The following is a 26,279-nucleotide window of genomic DNA, read 5'->3' as shown; positions in this document are numbered from 1 at the left end:
AATGCAGAACTACCCTCTTGCCGCTTCTTAATAGTCCGAATGCCCTCCGATCAAACCAAATAGCAGGAGGGAGCACTCTGGTAATTAGCAGCAACGCGTATCTAAAGAAACCTCTAGAATGCATCACATCGTGTATGCACTTTGTTCAGCCACTTGAAGTGGGAATGTAGCGTACAGCATTAAGATCAGCTGCAGAAGTGCAAAGCAAATACTAAGCTGGTTCCTTCAGCCTCAAAGTCCAAGCCTGCATGATGAGAGGCTGGGAAACTTTCAGAATCGAATCTTCTTTTGCTGCTATTTTAAATCCTGAATATTGTCATTGTATGCAGTTTGTGCTTGCACTTTTTAGAAAACAGATTGCATTTTTCTTTTCTAAGTGCTCTGAACGCTTACAAAGCAGTATATTTTCACCGTGGAAGCCAAAATATTCCACTCAACATAATTCACATCGACTAAGTGCGTTCACAGGATACATACCCAAAAGAAGCTCCTTCCTTTCTGTTCTCAAAGCCCAATAGACTGTGCCACTGCATTATTGCAGCCTATAGAGTGAAAAACCATATCCACCTGAACTATAGTTATGACAGTGTCCTGAGGGGGATAAGGAGGAGCTGTTACGTGAGGGTACTGCAGTGGCTTAGAGAGAAATTCTGTATGTCTCCAAAAAGTGCTCCTCTTCATTTTCAACTTGGGCTCTCGCTGCTAGTTTTCTCAGGTCTTCCAGTGCATTGGTTTCTTACTTTATTGGGGCGGCTTCTGAGCTTAGTAACATACAAAGAAAAACTGTTCCAAGAAAAGCTCCTAGAACACCTGACTAGTCTTGTGGCCCGTTTACTCACCCTCTTTATTCTCATTCCTCCTGAGCTTTCTCCAAACACAGCTGTTTCCCAGTTTTGCAGTTGAGCTGCAAAGCTGAAGCTCTACAGCAGCAACTGTCTACCTGTGGGTCCCATGGCTCCGCAAGCCAGGATCAGCATTTCATGTCAGATAATCTTGTTAGAGGGCAGAAAAAAATGCAGGCTGACAGCAGGACAAGCAGCAGAGTAGTCGTGGCGAATTTCTGGTATGTGGGTGTTTCCCAGTGCAGGACAGGACCAGTCTCACAGGGGACAGCAATACTGCAAGGATGCAGGAAGGGCATCATCTCTTTGCTGCAGAAATTAGGACCCACTATGAAGTAAAACAGGCTACTTGCTTGGATCCTGCTTCTATTTGCCAATTAGTAGCGTTACCACCAGCATCTCCTACCTAGGTAGCAACCCTTACTAAGTGATGACCCTCCCTTCAGGATCCTTGGCAGGGAGTCTCACAAGTGCTTAACTAACACTGCGGAGTCCGTGAGTCACAAGACAAACTGAGAAAGAGAGGTCACCAAAGACGACTGGCAAATGGCTAACAAAAGGGGACTGATAAGGTGGAAACTGCAGCAGAATCACTCCCTTTCTGATAGCCTAAACAGGTTTGGGGCTGGAGACTAAGCGAGAAAGGGGAGCTATGATTTGATCAGGTCTGACTCATTTCTGCGAAGACAGCATTCACACGACAGAGGAAGGAAATGGAGCAGCTTTGAACGTAAGGTTAGAAAATGCAGGGAAGGGACTGAATTTATGTAGCTGGAAAACACTGAGGAAGATGCAAATTGACTCTCAAGCTTTCTATAACAAAGGTTCTTCTGGATGACGTTGTTTAGTCTGGCCTTATTTAAATACTGAATAATCTATTTGCATTTATTACAGGCAAGTGCCTTTCCAACTTCAGAGCAAGCTTGCTACACACATTTAAGGAACAGTGGTAAAAGTGCTTAATCAGTGTTGAGTTATCAGATAACTGATTCCATTCTACTGATACGAAGGACACTCTAGACTGTTTCAGATACAGATAGATGAGCTGAAAAAAGCATTTTGACTAACAAACTATTTATTGAATTATTACTTGTGTTACAGAACATAATCTTTTATCTTAGGAATGTTTCAAAATTTTCTGGTTTTGAAGAAAATGATCTAAGTGTAGCTCACTTACAAAAATTTGCAACTGCCTGTGCAGACCAAGGAGAGAGGCCAGGAAACAAAGTATAGAATTACAAGGGTAAATATTTATTCACCCACATGAGGTGTGCCAGCCAAACTGGGTCACCCTGAAAGTGGTTCTTATACCCTTCAACCATTCAGGTACAACATGATTTGACTAAGACCCACACTACTGATTACTAATTGTAGTAAAACTCTGCAAAGCAACTGTATTTCTGTAGCATTCTTGCTGCTTGTCTATTGATTCAGACGTCTCTGGAGTCAGTCTTGCTAGAGTTACTTATCTATGATACCAGATGACACTAGGAGGGTTTCAAAGACATGTTAGAGGGGCTAGGATGCTGGCCTTATCTTGGTTGTCCATGGGTAGGTATCCTTTATCCTTCATGGACAGCTCTAAGCTTCCAAGAAGCACAGTCCTTATTTCCAGGGCATTGTTTTGTCTGTTTTACATGTGCATGAACAATACCAAAGTCTCCAGTAAAATTCCACTACCTGGTTACATTGCAGTGTTTCATGTGAACTGATATACATTAACAAAGTTAATACACTTGCATATTATAAAGACTGACTGATATAACAGTTAGGGAAGCAAATTTTCGTAACAGCACATAAGCATCTTTGCAGAGTGGCTGACACAAGTCACTAAGTGCAAATTCTTCCTGGTGGCATACGTGGGATCCACGTACAGAATTCCCACCTGTGACAGCTTATGTTACAATGTACACTTGTGATTTTTAGCCCTTTGTTATATTGATAGTCATCTTTTTTTTTTTTTCAGACATAAGCTTAGTCAGTTGTTCCTTACATGAATGTTCAGAGCAAAGTACCTTTGATCATCCTTTTAACTTTTCATTGAACCTTTTCCACTACCGTTTTGTCTTTCCTGAGCTGAGGGAACTCAGAACCACACACCGCTTTCAAGATGTGATAAAATAATGAATTTACACAGCAGCATAAGGATACTTTGTTCTCTGTTCCTTTTCAAATACCAGCATACAGCTTGATTTTCTGAACTCTATTAAGCACTGAAGTGAGTTTTTTGCAGAAACGCATTGTAGTTCCAAGATTTTGCTCCTGAACAGTACTAGTCAGCTTGGAGCTCATCACTTTCTATTTGAATGTTTTTTTCCCACTGTGCCTCACTTTTTATCTATCCAGACTGTAATTTGCCATTTTACTTTCTAGTTATCCAGGCTTATAATGTCCTTCTGCAGATCTTCAGTGGGCTTTTGTTCTTAAGTCCCTGAACATCTTGGTATACCAGTCACTTGAATGCCCAGCTCCTTTTCCAAGTCACTTATGAGTATGTGGAGGAGGTGCAAGCACAGATTGCTACAGCAGTGCACCTGTGACCTCTATACTACAAGCACCACACACTCACTCCCACCCCCCATGCTCCATCTTTAACCAGTTATTAATAAGACATTTGGTCTTGTACCATTACTGCTTAGTTTCTTTGACAGCCTTTGCCAAAAGCCTTCTAGAAATTGCAACGGGCCTGATCAGCTTCACAAGTTTTAAAAATGTTCAATAAACTAGAATGTTCCAAATTCCACATTAACAGTGTTTTCTTACACTGCTGATCAAAAGATGTAACAGACTCTGAGGGAAACATCTCATTTAGGAACTAAAAAATTCATAGTTGAGAGGATTCTTTTCCCCTAAAGTTCCCTGTCTGATAGCTTTAGCTTTCCCTTTCTTTTGTCTGACCTGAAGAACCTATCCCAAAATCCGAGATCCCTGATCCGTGTTAATGTCTAGAGAACAGTAAGGACAGGCCAAGCCCTGTTTCCAATCATTCCAGTACAGAATTGATTATAAGATGTAACTTACTTGTGGTTCCTCTTATCGCACAGAATCCATGCTAACAAAACAATCAGCCAAACAGAGTTCTACTTTGAAGTCATATACCAAAAAACTCCACTTTAAAGACGGCATCTTGAAAGACTTTGGGCCAAATGTTAAATATGGTTTCATTCTTAAGCAGAGTGGTTAGATACTGCAGAGTCATTACAGGTACTTTTTGAGACCAAGATGCTGGCAGTTAAAATCCTTTTTTTTTTCTCCCTTCAAATTTGCCTGAGAACAGTTTATTTAAAGAGAAATTTGGATTTTATTGGAAGCACCTGAAAATACGCAACCACTACATCATCGTCCTGCTTAACAGAGCAATCCTTGTGAAATGTATGTCCGTGCCATATACTAATAAAACATTGTGGTATTAGGGGGAATGCAGGGAATTATTTGGAACAACTGCTCCTCCTTCTGCCTCTTCTCCTGTCAGAATCCTTGAGGGATGGCCAGCGCGCAACAACCTGACCGTCCACCTTCTTAGACACCCTCGCCTGCCATCCTGCAGGTGTTTCAACACCATCCCAGCCTCTTCCCCCATGCCTCGTACTGGGCTCCCGGCACAGGTGGGAGGGCCCCAGGCGGGTGCATTCCCCGCACAGGTGACAGGGCCCCAGGCGGGTGCGGGCTGTGCTCTCCGGGGCACCTCGAGGTGTCACCCCAGCCCGAGGCCTCCCCCGCCGAGCCAGGCCGGGCCGGGCCGCGCAGTGCGCCTGCGCCGCCGCCGCCGCGCCCGGGGCTCCTCAGTAGAGCTCTACACGGCGCCGCCGGCGGGAGCGGCGGCGCGGCGCTGGCCAATGGGGCGGCTCGGCGCCGCCGCGGCCGCTGAGGTCAGTTCCGCCGGCGCGGTGGGCGGGGGGCTGTGCTGAGGCGGCGGCGGGCTGGCCCTCGCCCTCGCCCTCGCCCTCGCCCTCGCGGGGGTAAGTAACGCCGAGCGGGAGGGCGGGAGCTGCGGGCCGGGGACGGCGAGGCTCAGGCTCGGCGCTGCGTTTCGTCTGCGTGCGGCGATAAGGGGAGCGGTGGCGGGGTCTGCCCCTGAAGGAGGCAGCCCTTTTTTTTCTCCTCGTTCTCCTCCGAGCCAGGTAAGGCTCCCCTATCCTCGGCCTGTGCCAGCTGGCCCGGCGCCGCGGCTGTCGCCTGCCCGCCTGTCCGGGCGGGGGGGTGGGGGGGCGGGGGGTCGCAGCGGCAAGCGCGGGCTGCGGGCCGCGCGGTGCTGCCCCCTGCGGGCCGGCGGCGGCGCTGCGCGGCGGTGCGGGCGGAGCCGCCTCCCTGGCGGCGGCGAGTGGAGGTCTGCGCGGCCTGCGGAGGGTCCGCCACACGCCTCGCCGCCTTCACCCGGGCAGCAGCGGGGCTCGGCCGCCGGAGACGGGCCCTGAGCGAAAAAGGCCTCTCTTTCCCGGAGAGGCGGCAATGCTTCTGCGTGTTTGGGCGGGATGCCCAGGAAAATGGGATTTTTTTTGGTGTTGGCTGGCGGGTGCTGCTGTCTCGTGGACGCCATCAGGCTGCTTTAGACTCGATTGGACTGTGAAGCTGTTGTCCAGGTTTGTCATCTTGGTCTTCTTCCTGAAGAAGAGAAGCTTTTGGGTTAGTAACTGTATTGCTGAGCAAAACAGAACGTCCTGTATTTTGTATGTAAATTGTGTTCTTTAGAGGACTATTGTTTAGGGAGTTCTATTTGGGCATAAGATTTGTGTTGTTAAATCCTGCATTAAACTTTGTTGTAAGAGGATCTATAATTTAATAAGTGTTACATTGGACACTTAAGATCATTTAGATGTATAAAATGACTTGGATTTCTTCTAAATAAATGATCCAGTGTTACCATAGATTTGACTGAAGTGTCCTGAAATATACATTTAATAAAAATTCTGTTTTATTTTTAAGATGACTAATGGTATTTTACAGGATTTTCCTAGAGTTCTGTTCTGCATTGTTACCACAATGAGTGGTTACAGTCAAGGCCCTTTTCTTGCACATACAGATAGTATGTGGCTAATTTTAGCAGGAATTAAATCTGTAGCAATGAATTTTAGGATCTACATGAGTGTTTTTGAGAACTGGGCACGGAGGGATATGTGCTTTTAATGGGACCCTCCCCCCTCTTCCATTTTCTTCAGTGCTATACTTCTTGCTTTATTGATTATGGGCCTTAAAGCTTAAAGTGAGGTAATGCTGAATACTAGTCAGTATCCTTTGGATATACAGAGAGATTTTGAAAATGGTTATAAACTGTGTAAAGTGATTAAATGTGCAGCATAAATTTAACAGTTGTTCATACATGTAATGATAAGCAACTGTATAAACATCTCGGCACTCTCTAAAATACTTCTTTTGATACAATAGTTATTTGAGAATGCCTTGCTTAGCTTATTGCAGGAGGACCACCAAGCAATTGAATAAGTCAGAAATGTGTGTTTTTCAGATACAAATAAATCTAGGCCTCAGTCCTAGAGCCACAGAGAGGCAGACCTCCATTTCAGTAGAATAGTGTATCATCTATATATGTACCTGAGTTCTTACAATGCCAATGAATGTCAGTAAATGGGACAATATTTCAGCTATACATTCTAAAAATGATGATTTACTTTTAAGCAGCGTTTGCATAACTTCATATCATAAGTAATAAAAACTTTGAATGTAATAATTTTTTTTTCTGTAGTGTGAAATAACTATATTTTGTAATAAAGTAAGCTCTGAAAACCTGATGCATGGTGTTTGCTCTTCTTAATTCTCTGCATTGACATTCCTTATTCCTGTTGATTGAAAAAACTTCACGTGAATTTAAGATATGAAAAGTGTTATGACTGTGTGATTAACTGTTATTGTGAAACAAAATGTCTTTTTAAGAAGAAATAATTGTAGATAAAACTTCTTTGATGTATTTGAATAGTTGTTTTAATTACTACAATACATTGTACTTGAGTGAAGCACATTAGATCTCTCCCAGGCCTAAAATTAATGGCTGATAATGCAGCTACGTAGTTGCATCAGTAGAACAGTTAACTCTGCTTAACAGAGGTAGTCAGCCGATGTTAAATGGATAATACATGGCATATATATAACTGTAAAATAGAGGTGAGGTAGTTTTAAGCTTACGTAGAGATTTAGGTTTTTCAGAGACTCAGATTTTATACACTATATCTTCCTGACAGTGATGCACAGTGTCTTCCAATTCTGTTTAAAATTTTCTCTTAGGAGATGACTTATATGGGCTTTTCAGTACCAAAGCAGTCCTTGATTGTTGGATGCAGTCTGTGTGTGAGAGGTGTGTGCTTTGCTGAAGTAAGGTCTTACTTATTTGATCACATATGATAAATGCATGCTGCTTGTCACACCCTTTTCATTAATAGCAGCATGTAATTTGAGGTAAAAAAGGGAACTAAACCACTGGAAAACAAATCTTTGAAATGATGAACAAAGTATTAATGTATTTGAAGTAAATGGAAATTTCAGGAGTATAGAATAATGGGAAGACACTGTCAGTTCCTGTCTGACAGTGGCCACATCAGTGGTTTGTAATCTACTGGAGTGCAAAAAACCTTGTACTGGTTGAATTTGGCATAGTCAGGCTGCAGAGGATGTTTAGTCCTCCTTTTCTTGATTTTAATTGGTCTTTTTGTGTTTTAACCTTTGTGTAAATGTGATATCCATTGTTTGGAATGCCTTCTGACTCCTGCAGATCTATTGATCTCTGTGTCTTGAGCAGCAAGGTTCAAGATATACTAGTGTTATGTGAAAGGCAGGAATAGTTCCTTTTATTAAATGCCTGTCTTTTAATACCCCTGAATTGCAAGTGTTTGGTAGAAGGAGTGAATGAGAAAGTTGAGATTATCTTCCTTCTGTCCTCCTTTTTCCATGTGCCTCTAAATTTTGGCTTCCAGGTTTTTTTTTAAAAACTTTCAGGGCCTCTATATTTTTTAAACAATTTTTCCCAGTTCAGGTACCTTCCTGTATTTCAAACTATTTTCACAACCTTTTTCTGAATCTATTCCTGTGAAGACAGTGACTGGAACTGATATTAACACTCCCAGTATCTCTTACTCCATTCTTAATCTGTCCTGTTCTTGTATTTGTCATTCAGACTCCATGCAGACTTTCAGATCTTCCTTTAATGATATCTTTGTATTGGTCTGTGTGCTCTGCATTTGATTGTAACTTGAAAAATTGATTATATATATTTAAATTTAATCTTCTGAAGTGTGTCTCTGCTAACCTTTTAAATATCAAAACAAATCTTCAAGGGATTTTTCCCACCCGTTCATATGGAATGAATAGATGCTGGATTGCTCTGCCTCTTTGTACATTGATGGTCTCATTTTTCTGAAGTAACCAGAAAAAGCAATTTTTTTTTTTTTTTAAATACAAGAATGAAATTACAATATACTTTTGGGCTTATTTTATCTAAAATAATGATAAAGCGGAACTGTTTGCATCAAAACTTCTCTTGTTAATTCAATATTCAGGAAAGACTGGTGAAAAAGTAGCTAGGGAGACAACAGTGGTGTCACTTCAGCAGCACCTGGTTATTCAGTTCTTTTTCAGCTTGTACTGGGTCTGACTGGGATGGAGTTCTGTTTCTTCATAGTAGCTGTACTGTGCTGTGTTTTAGATCTGTGAGTAAAAGTGTTTTGTCTATTGCTGAACAGTGTTTGCACAATGTCAAGGTTTCCCCTCCCCACCTCCAGCCCCCGCCCTCCACTGCGGTGAGTAGGCAGTGGGGTGGGCAAGAGGTGGGGAGGGCACGCTGCTGGGACAGCTGACCAGAAGTGGTCAACAGGATAGTCTGTACCATATAACCTCATGCTCAGTGGTGAAAACTGGAAGTAGAGGAAGGAGGGGAGAATTGGGGTGGCTTCGAAGGTGGCTGTTGCTCAGAGACTGGCTAGACATCTGTCTGCTTGTGGAAGGTGGGGTGAGTGATTTCCTGTCTCTTTCCTTCACCTATTAAACTGCCTCAGTCCCGATCCATAAGCTTTACTCTTTTTCTCCAGTTCACTCCCCTTCCTACTAAGGGATGGGTTGGGAGCCAGCGGGCAGCTGCGTGGCAGCTTGGCTGCTGGCTAGGATCAGCCTGCCGCACATCTGAAAAGCAGTTGCAGTAACTCCAACAGCATTTGAAATCTGGATTCTAGCAACATGGTATTTGTCATGGGTCTAAATGAAAGCCTGGCTTGGGGGTTATATACCTGTTTGTTTTCACTTTCATATATAAAACTATTTGAATAAAGAAAGTTCAGAAGGATTAGTAGCCTGTTCTTTGAATTACCTCTGTAAAATTTTTCTAGTGTCCTCTTGGACTGAGCCACCTAGATCTATCTGGTAAATTGAAGCATTCTTAAAGTATTTGACGGTGTTTCTTGTACTTTCTTGCTTCTTAAAAGTGGAGGATCCTTTTTCGTATTGTCCCATAAGATGAAGTTTACAGTGTTGAAAAATGTAAGAAAACTCTCCATGTCTTTAATACTGTTTTTTGTGGTCAAGGATGTTGATGGCATAAAGTGCTCTCTACTTATCTTTTGGTCAGTTCATATGGAGTGCCATTTCAGTATCAATGGATAGCTGTTAACAACAACAACAACAAAAAAAGGCAAAGACTGATCTAACTTCACCCTTTCCTTTCAAATGCAATATTAGTTCTTAAAGCTGTATAGAAATCTCCAAAGCATCTTTGGATCTTGAGCTTATCAAGATCTTTCATTATCTTTCCCCTGAAATAAAACAGTGGATCTCCTGAACATAGGCCTGCCATCACACTTGTGTGTCATCAAGATTAATCTTAAGTCTAAGAAGTGATATTAGCAGGGGAAGAATGGTCCATCTGAGACTACCAGGAACATTTGTTTTTCTTTCCTCTTTAGAATCTGGATAATAGAGGGCATAATGTTACCAACATTAGAACTGCCTAAAACCCAAAAAATCTTCAGATCATGATACAGTAGTCGTGTATACTTAACTCCTTCCTGGGAGGCTGCTATTGATTTGATTTTCACATCAGGATATTGAGATTTTTCACACAGGGATGTAGAAGTGTCTGCATTACAATGAGGTGAAATTACTACAGTCCTAAGAACTACCTACTGAGGAGTTTCACAGGTGTGCAACAGTCCATCTGCTAAGGAGTGAAAAGCCCATTATGTTGTCCTTAACCAGTTTTCTAACTTTTTTTTTACTGTTGTTTGAGGTTCATCCGTATACTTGTTCTTTGCAAAGCTCCATCTTTAAGGCAGCATTCCTGTGGTAGTTAGGGGTATCAGCAGATGGAGCACAGGGAGATGCAAGAAACATTTTCTGGATCATGTCAAGCCATTGTGGAGACATACCATGGTGTAAAGTTTTCTTCATTCATGTAGGATTATTGTAATAGGATGCTACTTAGGTAATCTCACCACTTTGCTTTTGGAGCCCAAATCAGGCCCTGCTCTCTGTAGATAGACTTGGAGAGGAACTGGATTTCAGAATTTAGAAATAACCTCATGAAATGGGGTCTGTACATGAATGCAGATCTGTGCAACAGTATGTCTGTAAGTAAGAATGCTTGAATAAGAGAGATGTTGAGTAGATTCTACTTGTTGCTGTTAGCTTTGGACTTCTATCGTGTTTCATGTATGTCTCAAAAGGCTAATGTTTATTTTCCAAATACCAGTGGTCTCATAGTCTTGGCAAAAGCTTAAAGGCTGAGATCTTGTTCATGTTAAGTATAGAAAAGAGACAGTGAGAGTGCTGGAACCTGTGGGGCCAAATGTGCTGCACAAGTTAATGTGGCTGTGTTACACTGATAATAGTTTTCTTCCTCTGCATTCGACTGCATTGTTTGGTTTGCTTGATTGACACATTCTATATTATCAGGATGTAATGAATTATATGTGGACAAGCATATAAATATAGAAGTGATTACACTGTGATATTGCAGAAGGAAAAGTAATTAATTTTGCAGCTGCAGATTGTTTAGACTTCAGTACTTTGAGAACATGTGAAGTATAAATCACACCTTCTTATGAATTGCTGTTCAGGACTGTTTGGATCTGAAACAATGGCAGTCATTAGAAAATAACTTCCTTCTGTGCTTCAGGAATTTCCATGCTAAGTTAAAAAGTCCTTATATTTAAAACAAACTCACAGTTTCGTGTTTCTAGTAGCCATTGTAGTCACTCTTCTTTTTCCTGCTGGGATTCACAAATGAGTGGCACCTGCGGTGTTTCATAATACCTTTTCTTGAGTTGAGGGCTAAGTATGAACTGAAATAATAGTTTCCTACTCAGCTCTGTTACGAAGCGTCTTCCTTGTTAGGCTTGTAAATACATTTCTTAAATGTAAAATTTTTCATGGCATGGAATAAATAGCATGAACTCTTTAGGTTTTGATGCGTAGCAGATACTTGTATGAATTTATGAACATTTTGAATAAGAGCAAACTTAAAGGATTATTTGATTTGGTATATTTTGCTTAGAGTTAATGATTGTATGTGTGGAATACGGTTAGTGGTATATTAACAGTAGGCCTGCACTCTGTAATTCAGATGTAGTGCACTAATAGCTTTTTAAGTATTAGTTCATTGTATTTCAATAATCACTGAATTTTAACTGACTTAATCTTCTGCTTTTCATTCTTCAGTGCTGCAAGTTCATTGAAAAAAAATTAAGAACATGGAATACCATATGGATACAGTTCCTTGAGCACTATTTCTTCTGAAGTGTATATTCTGCAGCTTGTTGGGCTGAATGATTGATTGATAAGCAACATACACAAGACTAATATCAAGAAAACATCCTGCTGTGTTTGAGAAAACTGGTGCAGAATCACATCTTCTGAAATGCAGTTGAAAAAAATGAGGAAAATTTTACCAAGATTCTACCCTGGCCAAGTAAATGATAAAAATAATTCCTTAACTACATCCCCAAAGCAATCTTCCGAGGAGAAAACAAATCCATCGAAAGAGGATGATGACCAGGACTACTGTTACCAAGGGACTGAGGCTGAGAATAATAAGTTGTCAGTGATAAGCTGTATAAAATGCAGGACTGTTCAGAAAATCTCAGTGCAAGACATAGAAAAGCATAAGAAGCTTGGGTGGACTGAAGACAAAAATTTCATCTGCAAGAAGTGCAGTCATATTATGCCACCAGCTTTCCATTTTGTTCCTGAGGATGTAAATGCTGTAGACTTTGAAAAACGTGAAAAAAAGTCCCCAAGTAAAACCCACAAAACATTTAAAGTTAAAAACTTCCTGCCAGGTAAATACTACTGTGATAAATGTAGATTTTCAACAAAGGATCCTTTGCAGTATAAAAAGCACGTAGGTCAACATGAAGAAATTAAATTTATTTGTTCCCACTGTAATTACATATCCTACACCAAAGGAGAATTCCAGAGACATTTGGTGAAGCACACTGGAACTTTTCCGTATCAGTGTGAATACTGTGAATATGGTGCTGTTAGACATGACTATATAGTAAAACATACAAGAAGAGTACATGAAACACCCAGAAAACAGCTGTCAAATACTGTCAGAAACCACAAGCAAAAGAAGCGGAGTCAAAGCACTTTACTTGAAAAGCAGAAATATGATAAAATTCCTTTTCAGAATGAACTTTCAAATTCTTCTTCAAATATGGTTTGTGATATTCCAGATAAAGTAACTAAAACAGTCTGTTTGTCTCATGATATAGAATGTAGTGTAAACACAGCATCAGTCCAGGACAAAACAGTATTGGAGCCGTCTGAAGTAAGTGTATGTGAGAATCAAAGTGTTGAAGTTGAGGTTTATTCTCCAAAAACAGAGCCTTTACAGCCTGGGATGCCTTTAACAGTAATTGCACCATCTGAACTTGTAGTTCCTTCTAACTGTTTAGCTCAGATAGTAGAGATTAAAATCGTGGATGGAGCACAACAGCTAGTTCTTAAACTAATTCCTATGAAAGAAGCAACTTACAAACCTGTGAATGGTGCTTTAGAAGAACTTGAGAATCAAGGTATAGAACGATCTGCAGAAGGAAAAGAAGCATCTTCTCTATCTCAAAGTGAGTTACTAACCATGGAAGTGAATGTAGACAAATTATCCACTGTTAGTAACCAGCTTAATTTGGATAGTACATATGACAAGAATTCTGAATGCCTTTGTTTTTCTGATTCTCAACTCTCAGAGTGTAACTCTGTATCTATACAGAGGGAAGATGCATCAAAATTATGCTTTCATTTGGTGAAAGGTATTGATGTCCATTCAGGTGTTATAGAACTTTGTTCTCCATCTCTGGTGATGAATAGTACTGAAAAAAAAAGTGATCTTAGATCTTCAAGATGGGAAGGAGATGGAAAAAATAACTTGCATTATGACTTGTGTTGTTTTGAAGAAGGTGTGGATGTGCCCCCTCCAAAACATGCTGCTATTTCTGAAGAGAAAAGTTCTAAGAACATTTCAGTAGAGGCTGCTCAGGAGGGCAAAAATTCCTCCTCTTCTGCAGTCCTTAAACAAAAGGATACATTGCCTCTAAAAAGGGATGACAAAGAATGTCGGAGTCTGCCAGTCAGCTCTACAGAAACACATTTTGCTGGTAAGAGTTTTGATAAAAAATCTGTTAGATCTTCTGAAGCAGGAAAAAACTTTCATGTCACTAAAACTCCACCTTGTGTGGACATGACTTCTGGCTTTAGCAAAATTAAGAGAGCTGAAACCGTAATTCAAAAGAACAATCTTCTTCTGGAATCATTAGAACTACAGAAGATTGAAAATAAAGGCAACCCTTTTGAGGGACCTGTTATTTCATCTGTATTTTCTCTTAGCTCTGGGGCTGAAAACGTTCCGGAGGGTGTCAGGTGGGATGACACAACATGCAATAAGAAGTCAGCAACACTGCTGTGTAAGAAGATTGCTCGGCTCATGTCTGCTGCTGAATCTAATATGAAATCCATGCCTTTGAGATGTCAAGCTTCTAGTAAAAAGGTGCTTTACCCTCAAGAAAATTCAGCAAGCTGTGAGAGAGTTGTTCCTGCCACTGAAGTGGAACAGTCTGCATCTTTGCCTCAAGTGCATGGTGGAAACAGTGTGATTAGTAGTGAAGGATACGGTAGAGATCAGCTACTTACATTTGCAAGAACATCTAAAAGCAGGGTAACTAAAAATTCCCATGTTGCTACTCCAGTATTTATCCCGAAAGGGACAATGCTGAGAGTGCTGAATTCTACTAGCAGTCAAAACTCAAATGCGATAGAGAACAGGAGTGAAACGTCAGCTCCTCCAATGTATTGCAATGAAATGTTTCTGCCTCGCCCAGTTCCTGTCAGTGTTTCTGAGACACTTAGCAGCAATTTGCCATGTTTGACTAACCAGAGTGAACCGAATGTTCAGCCTCGAAGTATATCACTCAGGCAAAGACCAAAGCGAGAGGCAAGTGTTAAAAATTATAGCAAACAAACTGGTGTACCGTTTCGGAAAAACAGTGATGTGAGTAAGCAAAGCAAACCCTATTCAAAAAGTCAACTAGGTCCCAAAAATAAGGCAAAACAGGCAAGCTCTAGGGAACTTGCTAAAAGGAAAACAAGAACTCAATCGGAAACCAGTTCAAGTTCTGACACATCATATCTGTTGACAGCAAGACGTCTTCGGCTTGTCCCTCTGAGAATGAATCAGTTGATAAAATGCCCTCGTCGTAACCAGCCAGTTGTGGTACTAAACCATCCTGACGTTGACTCGCCAGAGATAATTAATGTCATGAAGACTATCAACAAATATAAAGGTCAGGTCTTGAAAGTGGTTCTATCAGAAAGGACGAGTAGTTGTCTTGGTGTCAAACGTCATCGAAAGCGTCTTACTCTTCAGAATGCTGAGACAGGAAACCAAGCAAAAAAGCAGAGTATGCTAAAAATGAAACTTAAAAAGACCCATAAAAACAACTACCAGGTGGTGGAAACTTCACCAGCTGAAACACCTCAGTGTATGTTTAAGTGTTGGTTTTGTGGAAGAGTATATATGGACCAAGAAGAATGGATAAGTCACGGACAGAGGCACTTGATAGAGGCAACCAAGGGTTGGGATGTTCTTTCTCTTCCAGCAAAAAAGCATTAAGTTAGAGACTAGGGGGGTTTTCCTCTCTTAATGAGTGCCACTAATTTGCTTGGAAAGGAAGATTGAAATAACTGTTTTGCCAAAAGTTCTCTACTGTTAGCAAAGTGAGAGAGAAGAGAAGAGTTATAGAGATAAGAGAAGTCAATAGTGAGGATTAAGCACTACTTTGCACTCTCATGTTTGAAATTTGTATTGGATGTCAATGTCAACTGTTCCATAGGAGAAATTTGAAAAACATTTGCTATGCAAACATCTTTCTAGTTACTATTCCCTGTGCTAGGATACTGTGCTGTAACTGGTTTGTGCTAACTCTAGGGATTAAAATCTTAGACAGTGAGATCTTTGTAAATTTAACAGGGTTTAGTTTGTTTTTTTTTTTTTTTACAGCATGGTGTTTCAGAGATCAAGTGTATATGTACTAAAAGCACCTTTGATCCTTTGTGGGCAGCAAGTGTGTATCATAGCTTTTAGTGGCAAATTAAGCACCACACATAAAAAGTAAAACTTAAATGCAAGTACTCTTTCATTGAAACAAAAACACATCATCTGACTTCAGAGAAGTTGCAAAGGTGTAAATGAAGAATCTGTGGGATCAGAGTTACTCCCACTAGCTCAGATAGCACTAAAAAGTTCAATTTTGTTTCGTACTTAGTCTTTACCTAGCCTGTGTTGCGTAGAGGTGAGAAAGAGCGCAGAACACTGTTAGCTTTCTGTACCATCTTTGTTCTGAGTAGGCAGAGCCAGAGATACCATCAGGCTTGGATCGATAGGAGAGAGAAGTTAATAGCCAAACGTAAACCCTCTGCCACCATGTGTGTGTAGCCTGATAGAAATACATTTGCAGAATTGGGCATTTCGTTAGGACTCCAGTTGGTGCGTTAATGCTTATTTATGAGGGGAACTTGCTGAAGATGAAGATGTTTCACAGTGAAAAACCATGTTGCACAGCTTTTACGTTGACAGTGTTGAAACAGATTTTCAGTGCAGTCTTTCATCCTTCTTAGTCTTAAGAATTTAGATAATGTTAGAATATATTTTTTAGGCCTCAATTCATACAAGCATGTGCCTAGTTACATATGTACATCTAACATGTATCTGCTGACTGCAGTGCAATGTAAACATTGCTTAGTTGCTTAAAAAGTTTCCGAAATCAGGGCCAAATTTCAATTTTTTAGTGAAGAAGAGGGATGGACGATACCGAAGTCTAATCTTTCTGTACATGAACAATAGGTGTTTTTCTTCGTCTTGTCAATTTGAAATTGTTCTAGTGTCATATAAATGGAACTATATTGAAGCACATATTTACAATTAAATTAACTTCTTACATTTTTACGGATAAGAAAATCAATACTGACTCTAATGCTGGATGTGTGTTCTATGTTTGAACTGGGACTGCTCTTCAAAAACAGGTAGTCCCTAACTCTTTTCACTGTTGGTGCATTTTTGTAAACAGTTTAAGCTGGGAATATTTTTTTTTATATACTCCAGCGGATTATACTTTGTTTTGATAAAGTATGTATGGTATCTGCATTGAAATGTAAATATTTTAAAACTGCATCTGACTGAGGTTTATTTTCAAAACCAGTTAAAATATTGCTTTCCCATCGTTTTGCAATACAGTATTGAAATCCTTCAGATAGTTGGTGCTTTGTCATATATTTTTCATCGTGTATACGTGGAAAATTTTTGTATCATTTGTATCAGACTAACCTGTTCCACAGAACAAACTTCCTTGTGTCTGTTTTGTCAATAACAATGAAATGACAGTTCTCATTTTGTATTCAAATGGAATTATATTTTTTTAGGTGGGTAAACTAGAGGGGTTTTTTTCACATCATATACTTTGATGCCAAACTGAACAGTGCTATTTGCATTTTCAGTTGTGAAATTAGCTTCCATTTTTAAATTCTGACATATCACATACAATAAATAGTGAAATTGTTAACATAAGAAAAAAACATGGTTAAAATTTCTCCTTTGTTTTAACTCCTTCAGTCCGGATTACTCTTTGACTTAATTTTGTTTCTGTAGAAGCTACTAAATAAATAGTTTTGAATTTGCTTTGTAAGAGTTGTCACTGGCAAAACTAGAACATTCCTCATGAAAGCTGTACTGGGGAGGGGGAAGTGTTGCTGCTCAGCTTTATAAACTCTAGGTGGTTTAAGTATACTAATAATGCCTGTCTTTTGTAAGCAAATTTACTGTTTCAGTAAACATCTGCAAAGCTTTGCATGTCACTGCCATAATCTGCTGTCTAAATTGTTAAGCTGTGATTTTTTTTTTTTTTTTAATGGGCTTAATTTAGAAAACCTTTTTTGTTTTAACATGAAAACCTTTTGTATGGTGGCTGTGAAACTCTTATAGCAGATTACGTCATGCATCTTTTCTTTTTTATGAGCTCTGTCAAACTCTACTTAGCAGCTTCTGTTTTGTTAATTTTCATTTTTATTATTAGATAATGTTATGTCAGAATAACTTCTTTCCAGTCTTTAACAGTCTCAGTGGTTTGAGAGAAATAATGAACCTTTATTTTGCATTTTGATGCAGCATTGAGAAATAAAAAGGTTGCAAGAAAATAACAACCAACTGCTGAATTTTTTTTAGAGCTAGTTTGTGCCACTTCAAACTACATCATAAATTGAGTTGGAATGTCGTGTTTTGCGCTTGAATGTTTTTATTCTCCTTGTTCCTATTCTGTAATGATAAAGTAACTGAGGTTGCTTTCTTAGTATATTCCAATTAACTAGTCAGACTTCTGAGTGTGCTTAGAAAGGAAGATTATGGATACTTTGCAGAAAAATACTGAAGTTTACCTTTCATATTTATAATGAATTTTGTTAAGCCTTCCAAAACTCATATGAATAAATATTACTATATTTTTTTTTTCTGGAAAAATATCGCCTTGTCATTGTCTTTGATATACACCGGGACATGTTTTCTTCCTGAGTTTGAAGCACGTGTGCCCTTCCTGCTGATGATGTTATCTCTGTATTTGCATATGGTACAAATTCAAAGTGATTGCATAATGGTCCTACTATGTAAGTGTTTGAAGGCTCAGATATGGAATACAAATATTTGCTCCTTAAGCTAAAGAGTAAGTGTTAGTTAAGTAATAGAATTTACATAATTAAAGTTAGCTTTATAATTGCTCCAATATCTATGAGCATCAGCTGACCCACACTGACTTCAGTGGCTACTGAGCACAGCTTGTTATTGTGCAAACACATAGGCACACCGAATGAAATTGTTAAACAGTGAATACTCAGATAAATAGGATTTCATGTATATTTTTAAAAGCAATATTTTTTTTTATATGCTTTGTCGGGTTTTGCTACTCAGTGAGCTTCAGTGGCATTTAGGTAAGCACGACTGAGTTTGGTTTTTGTCTTGTGTTAGAAGGCAGAGTGCAAGATAAGCAAATTGCTCAGTCGTTGTCAAGGTATCAGGGGTCAGTCTCCTAATGCTTTTCTGTGGATTTATACAATGGTGTATACTTTACCTGTATCCTCAATGTTAAAAACAAATTACAAGCATAAAAAAAAATGGAGTAGATCTATATTCTTCAGTTGGAGAGAAATTTTTCAGTGGACCATTTAGAATACTTCGTAATACTATGAGGAGTTCCTCACTCTAAGGCTTGTCTGATTTTTAAGACATTTAAATAATTGTTCTATTTACATCTACACAAACAAATTGATTATGTTAAGGCAGAAAACATCTTTTGCGCAGCTTGAATGGATATGTAAGGTAGCATTGTTCTCTCCGGATTCCTGATTGGTCTTTTCCGTCAACGAGTGTGATGGGAACACATTTGTAGAAGTCAATGATCTCTTTTACAGAATTAAATTTCTGGGGGAAAAAGAAAAATTGTAATCAGTGACTAAAAGTGAAATTGCTAGATGGTTTTATCTATAGCATTAAAAGACTTGCAAATGACAGCATTAGAAACAGATAACATTTTTGCATAGAATTATGATTAGATTAGGTGGAAGCAATCATAAAAGGAAAAGCACCAGAACTTCATCCTCTTATTTCCTTTGTGTCTCTCTGCCTTGTGTAGGAGAAAGCAGCTGGCTGCTTAGAGCAAAGGGGGAGCGTGTTGAAGGTCTGAGAATGCAGCGTCACCTGTAAAAGTTGGTGACGCCAGATACGATGACAGATTTTGAAAAGATGAAGCAACTATAAATCGTTACTAACTTTACCCTGTCAAAAGTTCTGCATAATTATCAGTGCATGATACTTTATACTGCAAGTTTCTTTGTACCTTTTAAAATGTACCTTTTATTTTCCCATTTAGTTTACTGAGAAAGTTGCTATAAAATCCCTTTAAAGTATGGAGCAAGAAGGGTCTCAGCAAGGTTTTAGTCTTGTTCTGATGTTCAAAACAGTGATATCCTCCAAGCCCATTCCTAAAATGATAAAGGTGTGTTTCTAGATTCCTGAACTGATCAAGCAGCAATGGAAAGCTATCAAAGGTATTTATCCTCATCTGTCCTGGTGAGTCTTTCTTCATCGTATCATTCTGATGGCTAGGAGTCCTTCAGTTTAAATAGTTCTCTTCCCTGTGTGTAACTTGTAAGCTTTCATCTTCACACCACTAAGCTGTCATCACACCACTTTTTATCGTCTTAGGCTGTTCTTTGGACTCATTGGTATTAACTAGAACTGTACACAGCAGTACAAGCTTACTGTGACAGTAATACTTATCCTATATCTCTATTATATCACTGTTACTATAAGCATGGGCATTCATTGTGTACATGATGGTATCTAATGGTGGTCTCTGTCATCACCTGATCCACATTGAGTTTACAAGAGAATTTGATTAAATCAGTGATTCAGTGTAACTGTTCCTGTATTATTTTAAGATGAAAATTATTTGATCTCAAAACTAATGTGCTAATTTTTTTAAAGTTTTGGTAATTTTTACTTTTATACATCTGTACCACTTTGCTGTTTTGTCCTTGCCTTATGTTCAAGATGGCCATTGCTACTAGCAATCTAGGCAAAACCATGATTTGTATTTCATGCCATACCAAAGTTAATCCTAACTTCTTAATTCTAAATTTACTTTCTATCAGCACAAGTTCTTTTTCTGTCTTCTGATGTTTTTGTTGGTTGGAAAGTTAAATCTTACTGTAATTGTTCATCTGCTTTGGAAATTTGACTTGGCTTCACTTGGCTAATGTCATATTATTCATCACTATACCTTTAAGCTGTATATTTTACAAGGTGATGTTTACGAGGTAAACCTCTATCTCAGTTGAAAGTATCAGCATCCCCTGACAGGTGTTCACTCCGTCCATTTTCCTGGCAGTAACTTCTATCATAACACTTTCACTGGAAGGCATTGTGGAAGTGCTCCCTCATCTACTCTAAAATCAGGCCGGTTTAATAGCTGATGAAGGTAGTTGAAGCTGATCTGTTTGACTCACTTTGAAATGAAATGAGTTGGATTAATGTGGCTTGTATGACCAGTGGTTTGAAAATGAAAGGTAGCTGCAAATAGTGATAGGGAGTGGTGAGGATGGAGAAAACATCTGTGGCCGGAACACTGAGATGGAGATACGTGTCGGGCCGTGCTCTGAGCTTCTGTGTAAGACAGGTGCTGAGTTGAAAAGGAGCCTACTCCTGCCTTTGATTTTTAGTTATTGGATTGTGAGTTGAGTCTGATGCTGCGGACATGCTGAAAACATGTATTTTTTTTTGTGTGGCAGATCTAGTTTTGCAAAGGTGATAAGAAAAATATTTAAATTTAATGTCATAATCAGCTTTAAATGTGAGCAAGGTTTTGATTTCTTCAAAAGAACTGTGTACATGAAAAGAAGCAGGGTTACAGATATCTCTGGAGCTTTAATATTGAAAACTGACTGGAATGAGACTAATCCAAAAGTGAAAACATGCCGCACAAAATCAGCGAGACTGAACCTTTGAATAAAATGAACAGCTGAGCAGAAAAGTAATAGCTGTGCACCTGTCTTGTTTAGGTTGCTTTCTCTTTAGCAGGTGAAGAGGGAGTATTCAGCTAATCTGGATAAAGCAGCTGGTCTGCCTGCCTTGCATACTGTGAGGTGTGGTGTAACAAAGGGAGGAACAATAGAGCATGGTCTGGAAAGTATTTTAATAGGCATCAGAAAATTATAGGCAGCAATTTTGCTGTAATTCACAGCCTTACAAGGTGTTTTCACCCTCCTGAGAGAAGAACTTTAAGCGAGGTGCAGAAGTTAAGATGACAGTTTTCAGGAAAGAGCATTTTCGGAGAATCTTTTCAGACTGTCTGAACGGAAGTAGCTGTGCTGAGCAAGGTTGGTGCTGTTGATTGTTCATTATTGTGTATGTGTTTCATATAATAAAATTAACACCACTCCAGTGTTTGTTTTTATTTTCATGTCTGCTGTCGAGAATAGTGCATGGAAGTGAGAGGTTGACACTTCTGTGGCTGGCTAGTACTACACATAGCTGACTAGCAAAACAGTTCTGAAATTATTCTGTTGTAGTTCATCTATGGGAGGACTTCTGAATTCAGGAGAAACAATATTAAAAAAAAAGAAGGCTTAAGGTGTCATGATTACAGATTTGGCCTGGTAGAGCCAAGTCTTAGATACACTGTTGGTTACTAACTAGATGCTTGAAATCCTTATTCTGGATTTGTAACTTTACAACTTGACTGTTGTCAGTCCAGATCCACTGTCTTTGTATGTATACTTTCTGTGCACAAGTTGGAACAAACAACAGAGTCATATATTTTGGTATTTCCTGAGATGGGAGGGATTGTTTCTCCTTCCTTTTAGTTCAGTACAAATTTTTCAAATTGTTTATGTATTGTTCAGGTAATTTTCTAGTTGTCTTAACTGTTAGAATGATGTGGTATACTGTACACATACTACATTATCCTGCAGGGTACCATATTTCAGTTCCATTCAATATTTTTTAGTCAGTCATTGTTTCTAATCTAAACCTTTTTTTTTTTTTTTTTTTTTTAAATCAGAGTCATTACAGGAAGACTAAAATTGCTTTCTCCTGAATCATACTAAAACTCCAGGAAATTGTCTGGGAGGCTCAGTTCAGAAATGCAGACAATGTTTTACAGAAGACTGATGGTTCACTATAGGAATGGCAGGGTGATGGGACCTGCAGTACAGTTCTCGATTTCCACTCTTCTGCTTCCCAAACTTTTTCAGTGAGCTTGAACAGCAAAGGATACTTTTCTGTCATTAAACCAGTGTTCCTGAAGAGCAACTTGCCAGTAAACCTTACCCCTCATCTCTGAAAGCTCATGAATCCTATCCCATGTTTTATAAGAATCCAAATGTAAATCTTAGACCTGCCAAGTGTATCAAATTTTGGTGTAAGGTGTTTTTTTTTTAAGTCTATCTATAGAAAAGATAAGTTTTGGAAGTACTGACACGCATAAAAAGGATGTAATTGAAGATTGAGCTACAGAGGCTTTACTGCTTCACTTTAGTTGGATTTCTGTCTGTTGTGTACATAGCTGATAACCCTCACAGTATGTTGTTGCTTTGCTTTTTTTTTTTTTGCTGTTGCAGCCAGCTGGTTGTCCCTTATGCTGAATTTACTGTTCAGCTGAGCACTATTTATGTTTATTTTTTTGAGAGTATCACATCTTTATAGACATGACTGTTTCAGTTGTAACCTTTTTCTCCTTGTGTGAAAGACATGCAGATACAATATTGTTACTTAACCATATAAGCTGAATAAGAATTAGACTGTTACAATGAATTAATTGGATTTAATTGTGTAAAAATGCATTGTTAACCTAAAGGGATTTTCTAATGGAAATTTACCATATCTGAAAGATTGATTTAATTGCTTCTGAGTAGTCATGACAACACCTGTCCTATATCCCTTTTAAAAATTATATATTGATTCCCCTTTTGCTATATGAGACACAGACAGTAAGAGAGATTATGCAGCAGTAACAGCAACAGGCTGTGGTGTCAGATGTGTGGAGTTGTATATGTTTTAAATTGTCTACGAGTTAAAAATATAACAAGTTTAAAAGTACGCTAAAATGATATGTATACCTAGAAAAGGAGGACTCTTCTTCCCCCTTCCTACTCCCCCCTTACTTTGCAGATGTTAACTGGAGTATGTAGAAGTATTATAAGTACTTAGGAAATTTTCACATCGATTTAAATCTGAATTTGAGCATGGTATGTAAAACTGGGTTTTAAATTGTTATATTGAAATTGCCTGAAACAGTGAGACACACTTGAAACAAGAGTATTGTAAAAGAAACTTTAAAGAAACAACAAGTTTGTTATGTATGAGAGTTTATAACTAATCTTTAGTATTAAGATCTTGTGAAGTGCAATATAAAAGCAATAGACTATAACATCAGATGGGATTTTACTTACGTCATCTCCTCTGAGCCCTGTTCCCAGTGCATATTGTTGGCTCTCTTCCAGAAAACGTACTTTAATGTTGTAAACTCTTCTTCCATAATAGACAACCAAAACATACGGTTCAGTGCTTGATTTCTTTGAATAATCTCTAACCAAGAATGTCTCATCCTGTATGAGACAGATTCAAATTTTGGATTGTAAGCCATTGTGGACAGTTAACAGACATTTTCTCCAAGAGTTTACACCCCAGGTTTCAAAATAAATTGTACTTACAGTGTTTTCCTGTAACAGTGCCTTCTCTGCTTCATGGCGATCATAGTCTCCAACGTACCATTCATATTTGTTTAAATCCTTAATTTTAAGATAGCATAATCAGTGTATAGAAACTAACCACAGCTGGCAGAAGCAAAAGCCAGTGAAAACAGATTATATCTAATCTGCATTTAAAGCAAGTTTAGCACAGTTTATAAAAATAATTGTAGTGCATCTGTATTGAGAAGTCCTGTTAAGAAATCTGAATCAAATTAGACATGTAAATTCTTATCCCTTGGTTCAAGAGCTCACATTGGACTGTTTTCAGGCAAGCTGAATACCCACAGCTTTCAGACCATTTAACTTGGGGAAATGTTTTCAGAAAATAGCATTTCTTACAGTGTGTGCGTGCCCTATAGTGATAATCCTGTTTTCTAAAAACCTGTCTATGAAGTGAAGTGTTCGTTACCTTTTCAACAGGTTGAGTAAGAGATGGCATTTCCCATTTTGCAAGTGAATGTTTTGATTTATTTTTGCAAGCTGTGTACAGTGTAGGAGATGGTGACCTCTTCACTGATAAATTCTGTTCATTTAACATGGACCCTGTAAAAGTAAATTCAGAAGGAAAAAAGGTGTATTTTTTTAAACTTAATTTACAGTTTAATTTTACCTCATCAGTTTTACTTAAGTCTGAGAATAGCATTTACAGTTTGGAAATACAGTATTGTGATACTAACCTTTAAAATTTAGAGCTGTCAGTTATGACTGATCTTGTCCTAATGCAGTACCAGTGATTTCAGATTCATGCCCCAAGAGATTTAACACATTAGTTTCCTAATGTTTTTTAATTGACGTCACTCTGCCAGGTTCTTGCACACAAACACAGCAAAATATTAAACTATTACTAAAATAGAAAATGCTAAATAAAATAATAAATATGGGATCTTTGTGTTCTACAATTGTAATGATTCTGTTCGTTCATCTTTTGAGCACTTTGTATTTGTGTTGGATCAGAGCTGCTGTTAGGCTGGATCGTATTAAAGCCTCTTATTATGCTATTGCCAGCTAGCATTGTTTCCACCAAACTGTCAAAACTTTAAGGAATTTAGAGGTTCTGCCATGCTGATGAATTTGTCTGCTCTGTGACTTGTTTCAACAAATTTAGGACCAAGAAGTGAGGTTGTTCTTGCTTTAGGAAAAAGATGAAGGTGGTGGTCCCCCGGCTGCGTGTTCCAGCTCTGCGCTGCTGAGAAGGCATGACTGAAGGAGCTTAGATAGCTGAAATGGAAACCGTTCTCCCAAAGCAAATACTCATTCACTGTCTGTAGATTTAGGGTTGCACCTACTAGCTGGACCCAGCTTGCCACGTCACGGAGGAGCTGGGTGAGCACAGGGAATGGGGCAGGAACACCAAATGTGAGGTAATGTGGGAGGCTCGGGCTGTGTCCGATTAGGATGCAGCAGAAACAGCCTGAGAAAAGCAATAGCGTGCTTCCAGTGTATAGGTCAAATGCAGTTTGCAGGTACACAACATGAGGGGAAAAATGGTTAACTGAAGATAAAACCTGTAATATTGTGCTTTACAACAGAAAGCATTTTGTTTGTCTTGTGCAATGCTGGTGGGAGAAACGATCTGTGTCCGTTGTAAGAGGAAATGAGAAAAATGCAATTATCAATGGCTTCCATCTTTTCCTTCTGGTTACTATCACAAGAGACAGTACTGTTTGCCAAAGCAGTATTTCATTATGTTTTATCTGTTGTTCATGCTTTATCAGTTTATTACTTTTCTGCCCATACATAGCATATGACAGAATATTAAAGAAATTTGGCTTGGAAGACATTATTTTACAGAAGAATAATACAGGTTTTTTTTCTGTGTTTCACAGTTTCATACATAAATGTACCATGTTCTGGTTTATAACAGCATTACATTTGTTTTTAAGACCAGAAACAATGTCCACTGATCTCAGTAGATGAACAGCCATGATCTTCAGGAGGCAATTGGTCCGTTCAGAAATGAAATCGCTATTCAAAGGGTTTGGGACCAGACATCTATGTTGTGTTTCTGCAGTCAGTTTGATTTGTCAAAATACAAATATGTCCCTGTTCAGCTTATTGGATCCTGATTTTGGCATTTGTGTTCGCATTGCATTTTTGATGGTTATTGCATGGCTAAAACCATGTTTGCTTTATGACCTGTGCTGTGTATGTTCTGTAGAACTTTTTTTTTCTGATATGTCTTAAACTGTGGGACAAGGAGTGAGAGGATTCTCTTGCAATGCTTGTGATCTGGGTTTGGCTGGGATGGAGTTAACAGCTTGCTGAGAATTACAGAAGAATATTTTAGATTTTTGAACAGCAAATAACTTGTTTTCAACAATAAAAGCTAAAAATATCAGAAAGGATATTTGTATAAATTTAATAACACTAATATTTCTTCTTTAAATATTTTTTAATCCAAACGTGGACTTGAAATGAAATTGTAGGATAGCAGGGGGAAAGGCCACTGTTTCTTCTGTTCCTGTTGTTTCATGAGGGCAAGAAATTTACAGAGGGAAAAGGAGTTTGTGCCACTGGAGAGAGCCTAAATGACAAATAGCAGTGGTAGGGATGGTAGGAAGTATCTGAAGTGGAGATAGGGGTGAGGCATCTAGGAAAAAGAATGAGAGACTGCTGAGAAACAGCAGGAAACAGAGACTTTGATTAGGTTTGTGGGTGTTG

At 38.8% G+C, this 26,279-nt stretch overlaps 2 protein-coding genes across 4 annotated transcripts in view; one reads left to right on the top strand and one right to left on the bottom strand.

Annotated features, from left to right (window-relative positions):
* The first annotated feature begins 4,860 nt into the window (after window positions 1-4,860).
* Window positions 4,861-17,803, top strand: ZNF518B (zinc finger protein 518B). Of its 3 annotated transcripts, none has more exons than XM_086747232.1 (2): window positions 4,861-4,963; window positions 11,493-17,803. In XM_086747232.1, the coding sequence occupies exon 2, from the start codon at window positions 11,692-11,694 to the stop codon at window positions 14,938-14,940; it is 3,249 nt and encodes a 1,082-aa protein (XP_086603358.1). In that variant the 5' UTR covers window positions 4,861-4,963; window positions 11,493-11,691; the 3' UTR covers window positions 14,941-17,803. The 3 variants fall into 3 exon arrangements, with proteins under 3 accessions (XP_086603358.1, XP_086603359.1, XP_086603357.1); XM_086747233.1 differs by lacking the exon at window positions 4,861-4,963 and adding an exon at window positions 5,185-5,422; XM_086747231.1 differs by lacking the exon at window positions 4,861-4,963 and adding an exon at window positions 5,185-5,465.
* Window positions 17,804-18,642: 839 nt separating this feature from the next.
* CLNK (cytokine dependent hematopoietic cell linker) overlaps window positions 18,643-26,279 on the bottom strand; it is a 29,167-nt gene continuing 21,530 nt past the window's right edge. The window contains exons 12-15 of the mRNA XM_086747416.1: window positions 24,028-24,161; window positions 23,580-23,657; window positions 23,319-23,474; window positions 18,643-18,789 (exon numbers count right to left, since the gene is read on the bottom strand). Of these exons, the coding sequence (XP_086603542.1) occupies window positions 18,643-18,789; window positions 23,319-23,474; window positions 23,580-23,657; window positions 24,028-24,161 (515 nt within the window). The remainder of the gene's footprint in view (window positions 18,790-23,318; window positions 23,475-23,579; window positions 23,658-24,027; window positions 24,162-26,279) is intronic.

The sequence above is a fragment of the Chlamydotis macqueenii genome, chromosome 4 (assembly GCF_036417535.1).
Source record: "Chlamydotis macqueenii isolate bChlMac1 chromosome 4, bChlMac1.mat, whole genome shotgun sequence".
NCBI lineage: Eukaryota > Metazoa > Chordata > Aves > Otidiformes > Otididae > Chlamydotis > Chlamydotis macqueenii.
Note: the sequence above shows the minus strand (reverse complement) of the source record. Positions and strands in the feature narration are given on the sequence as shown.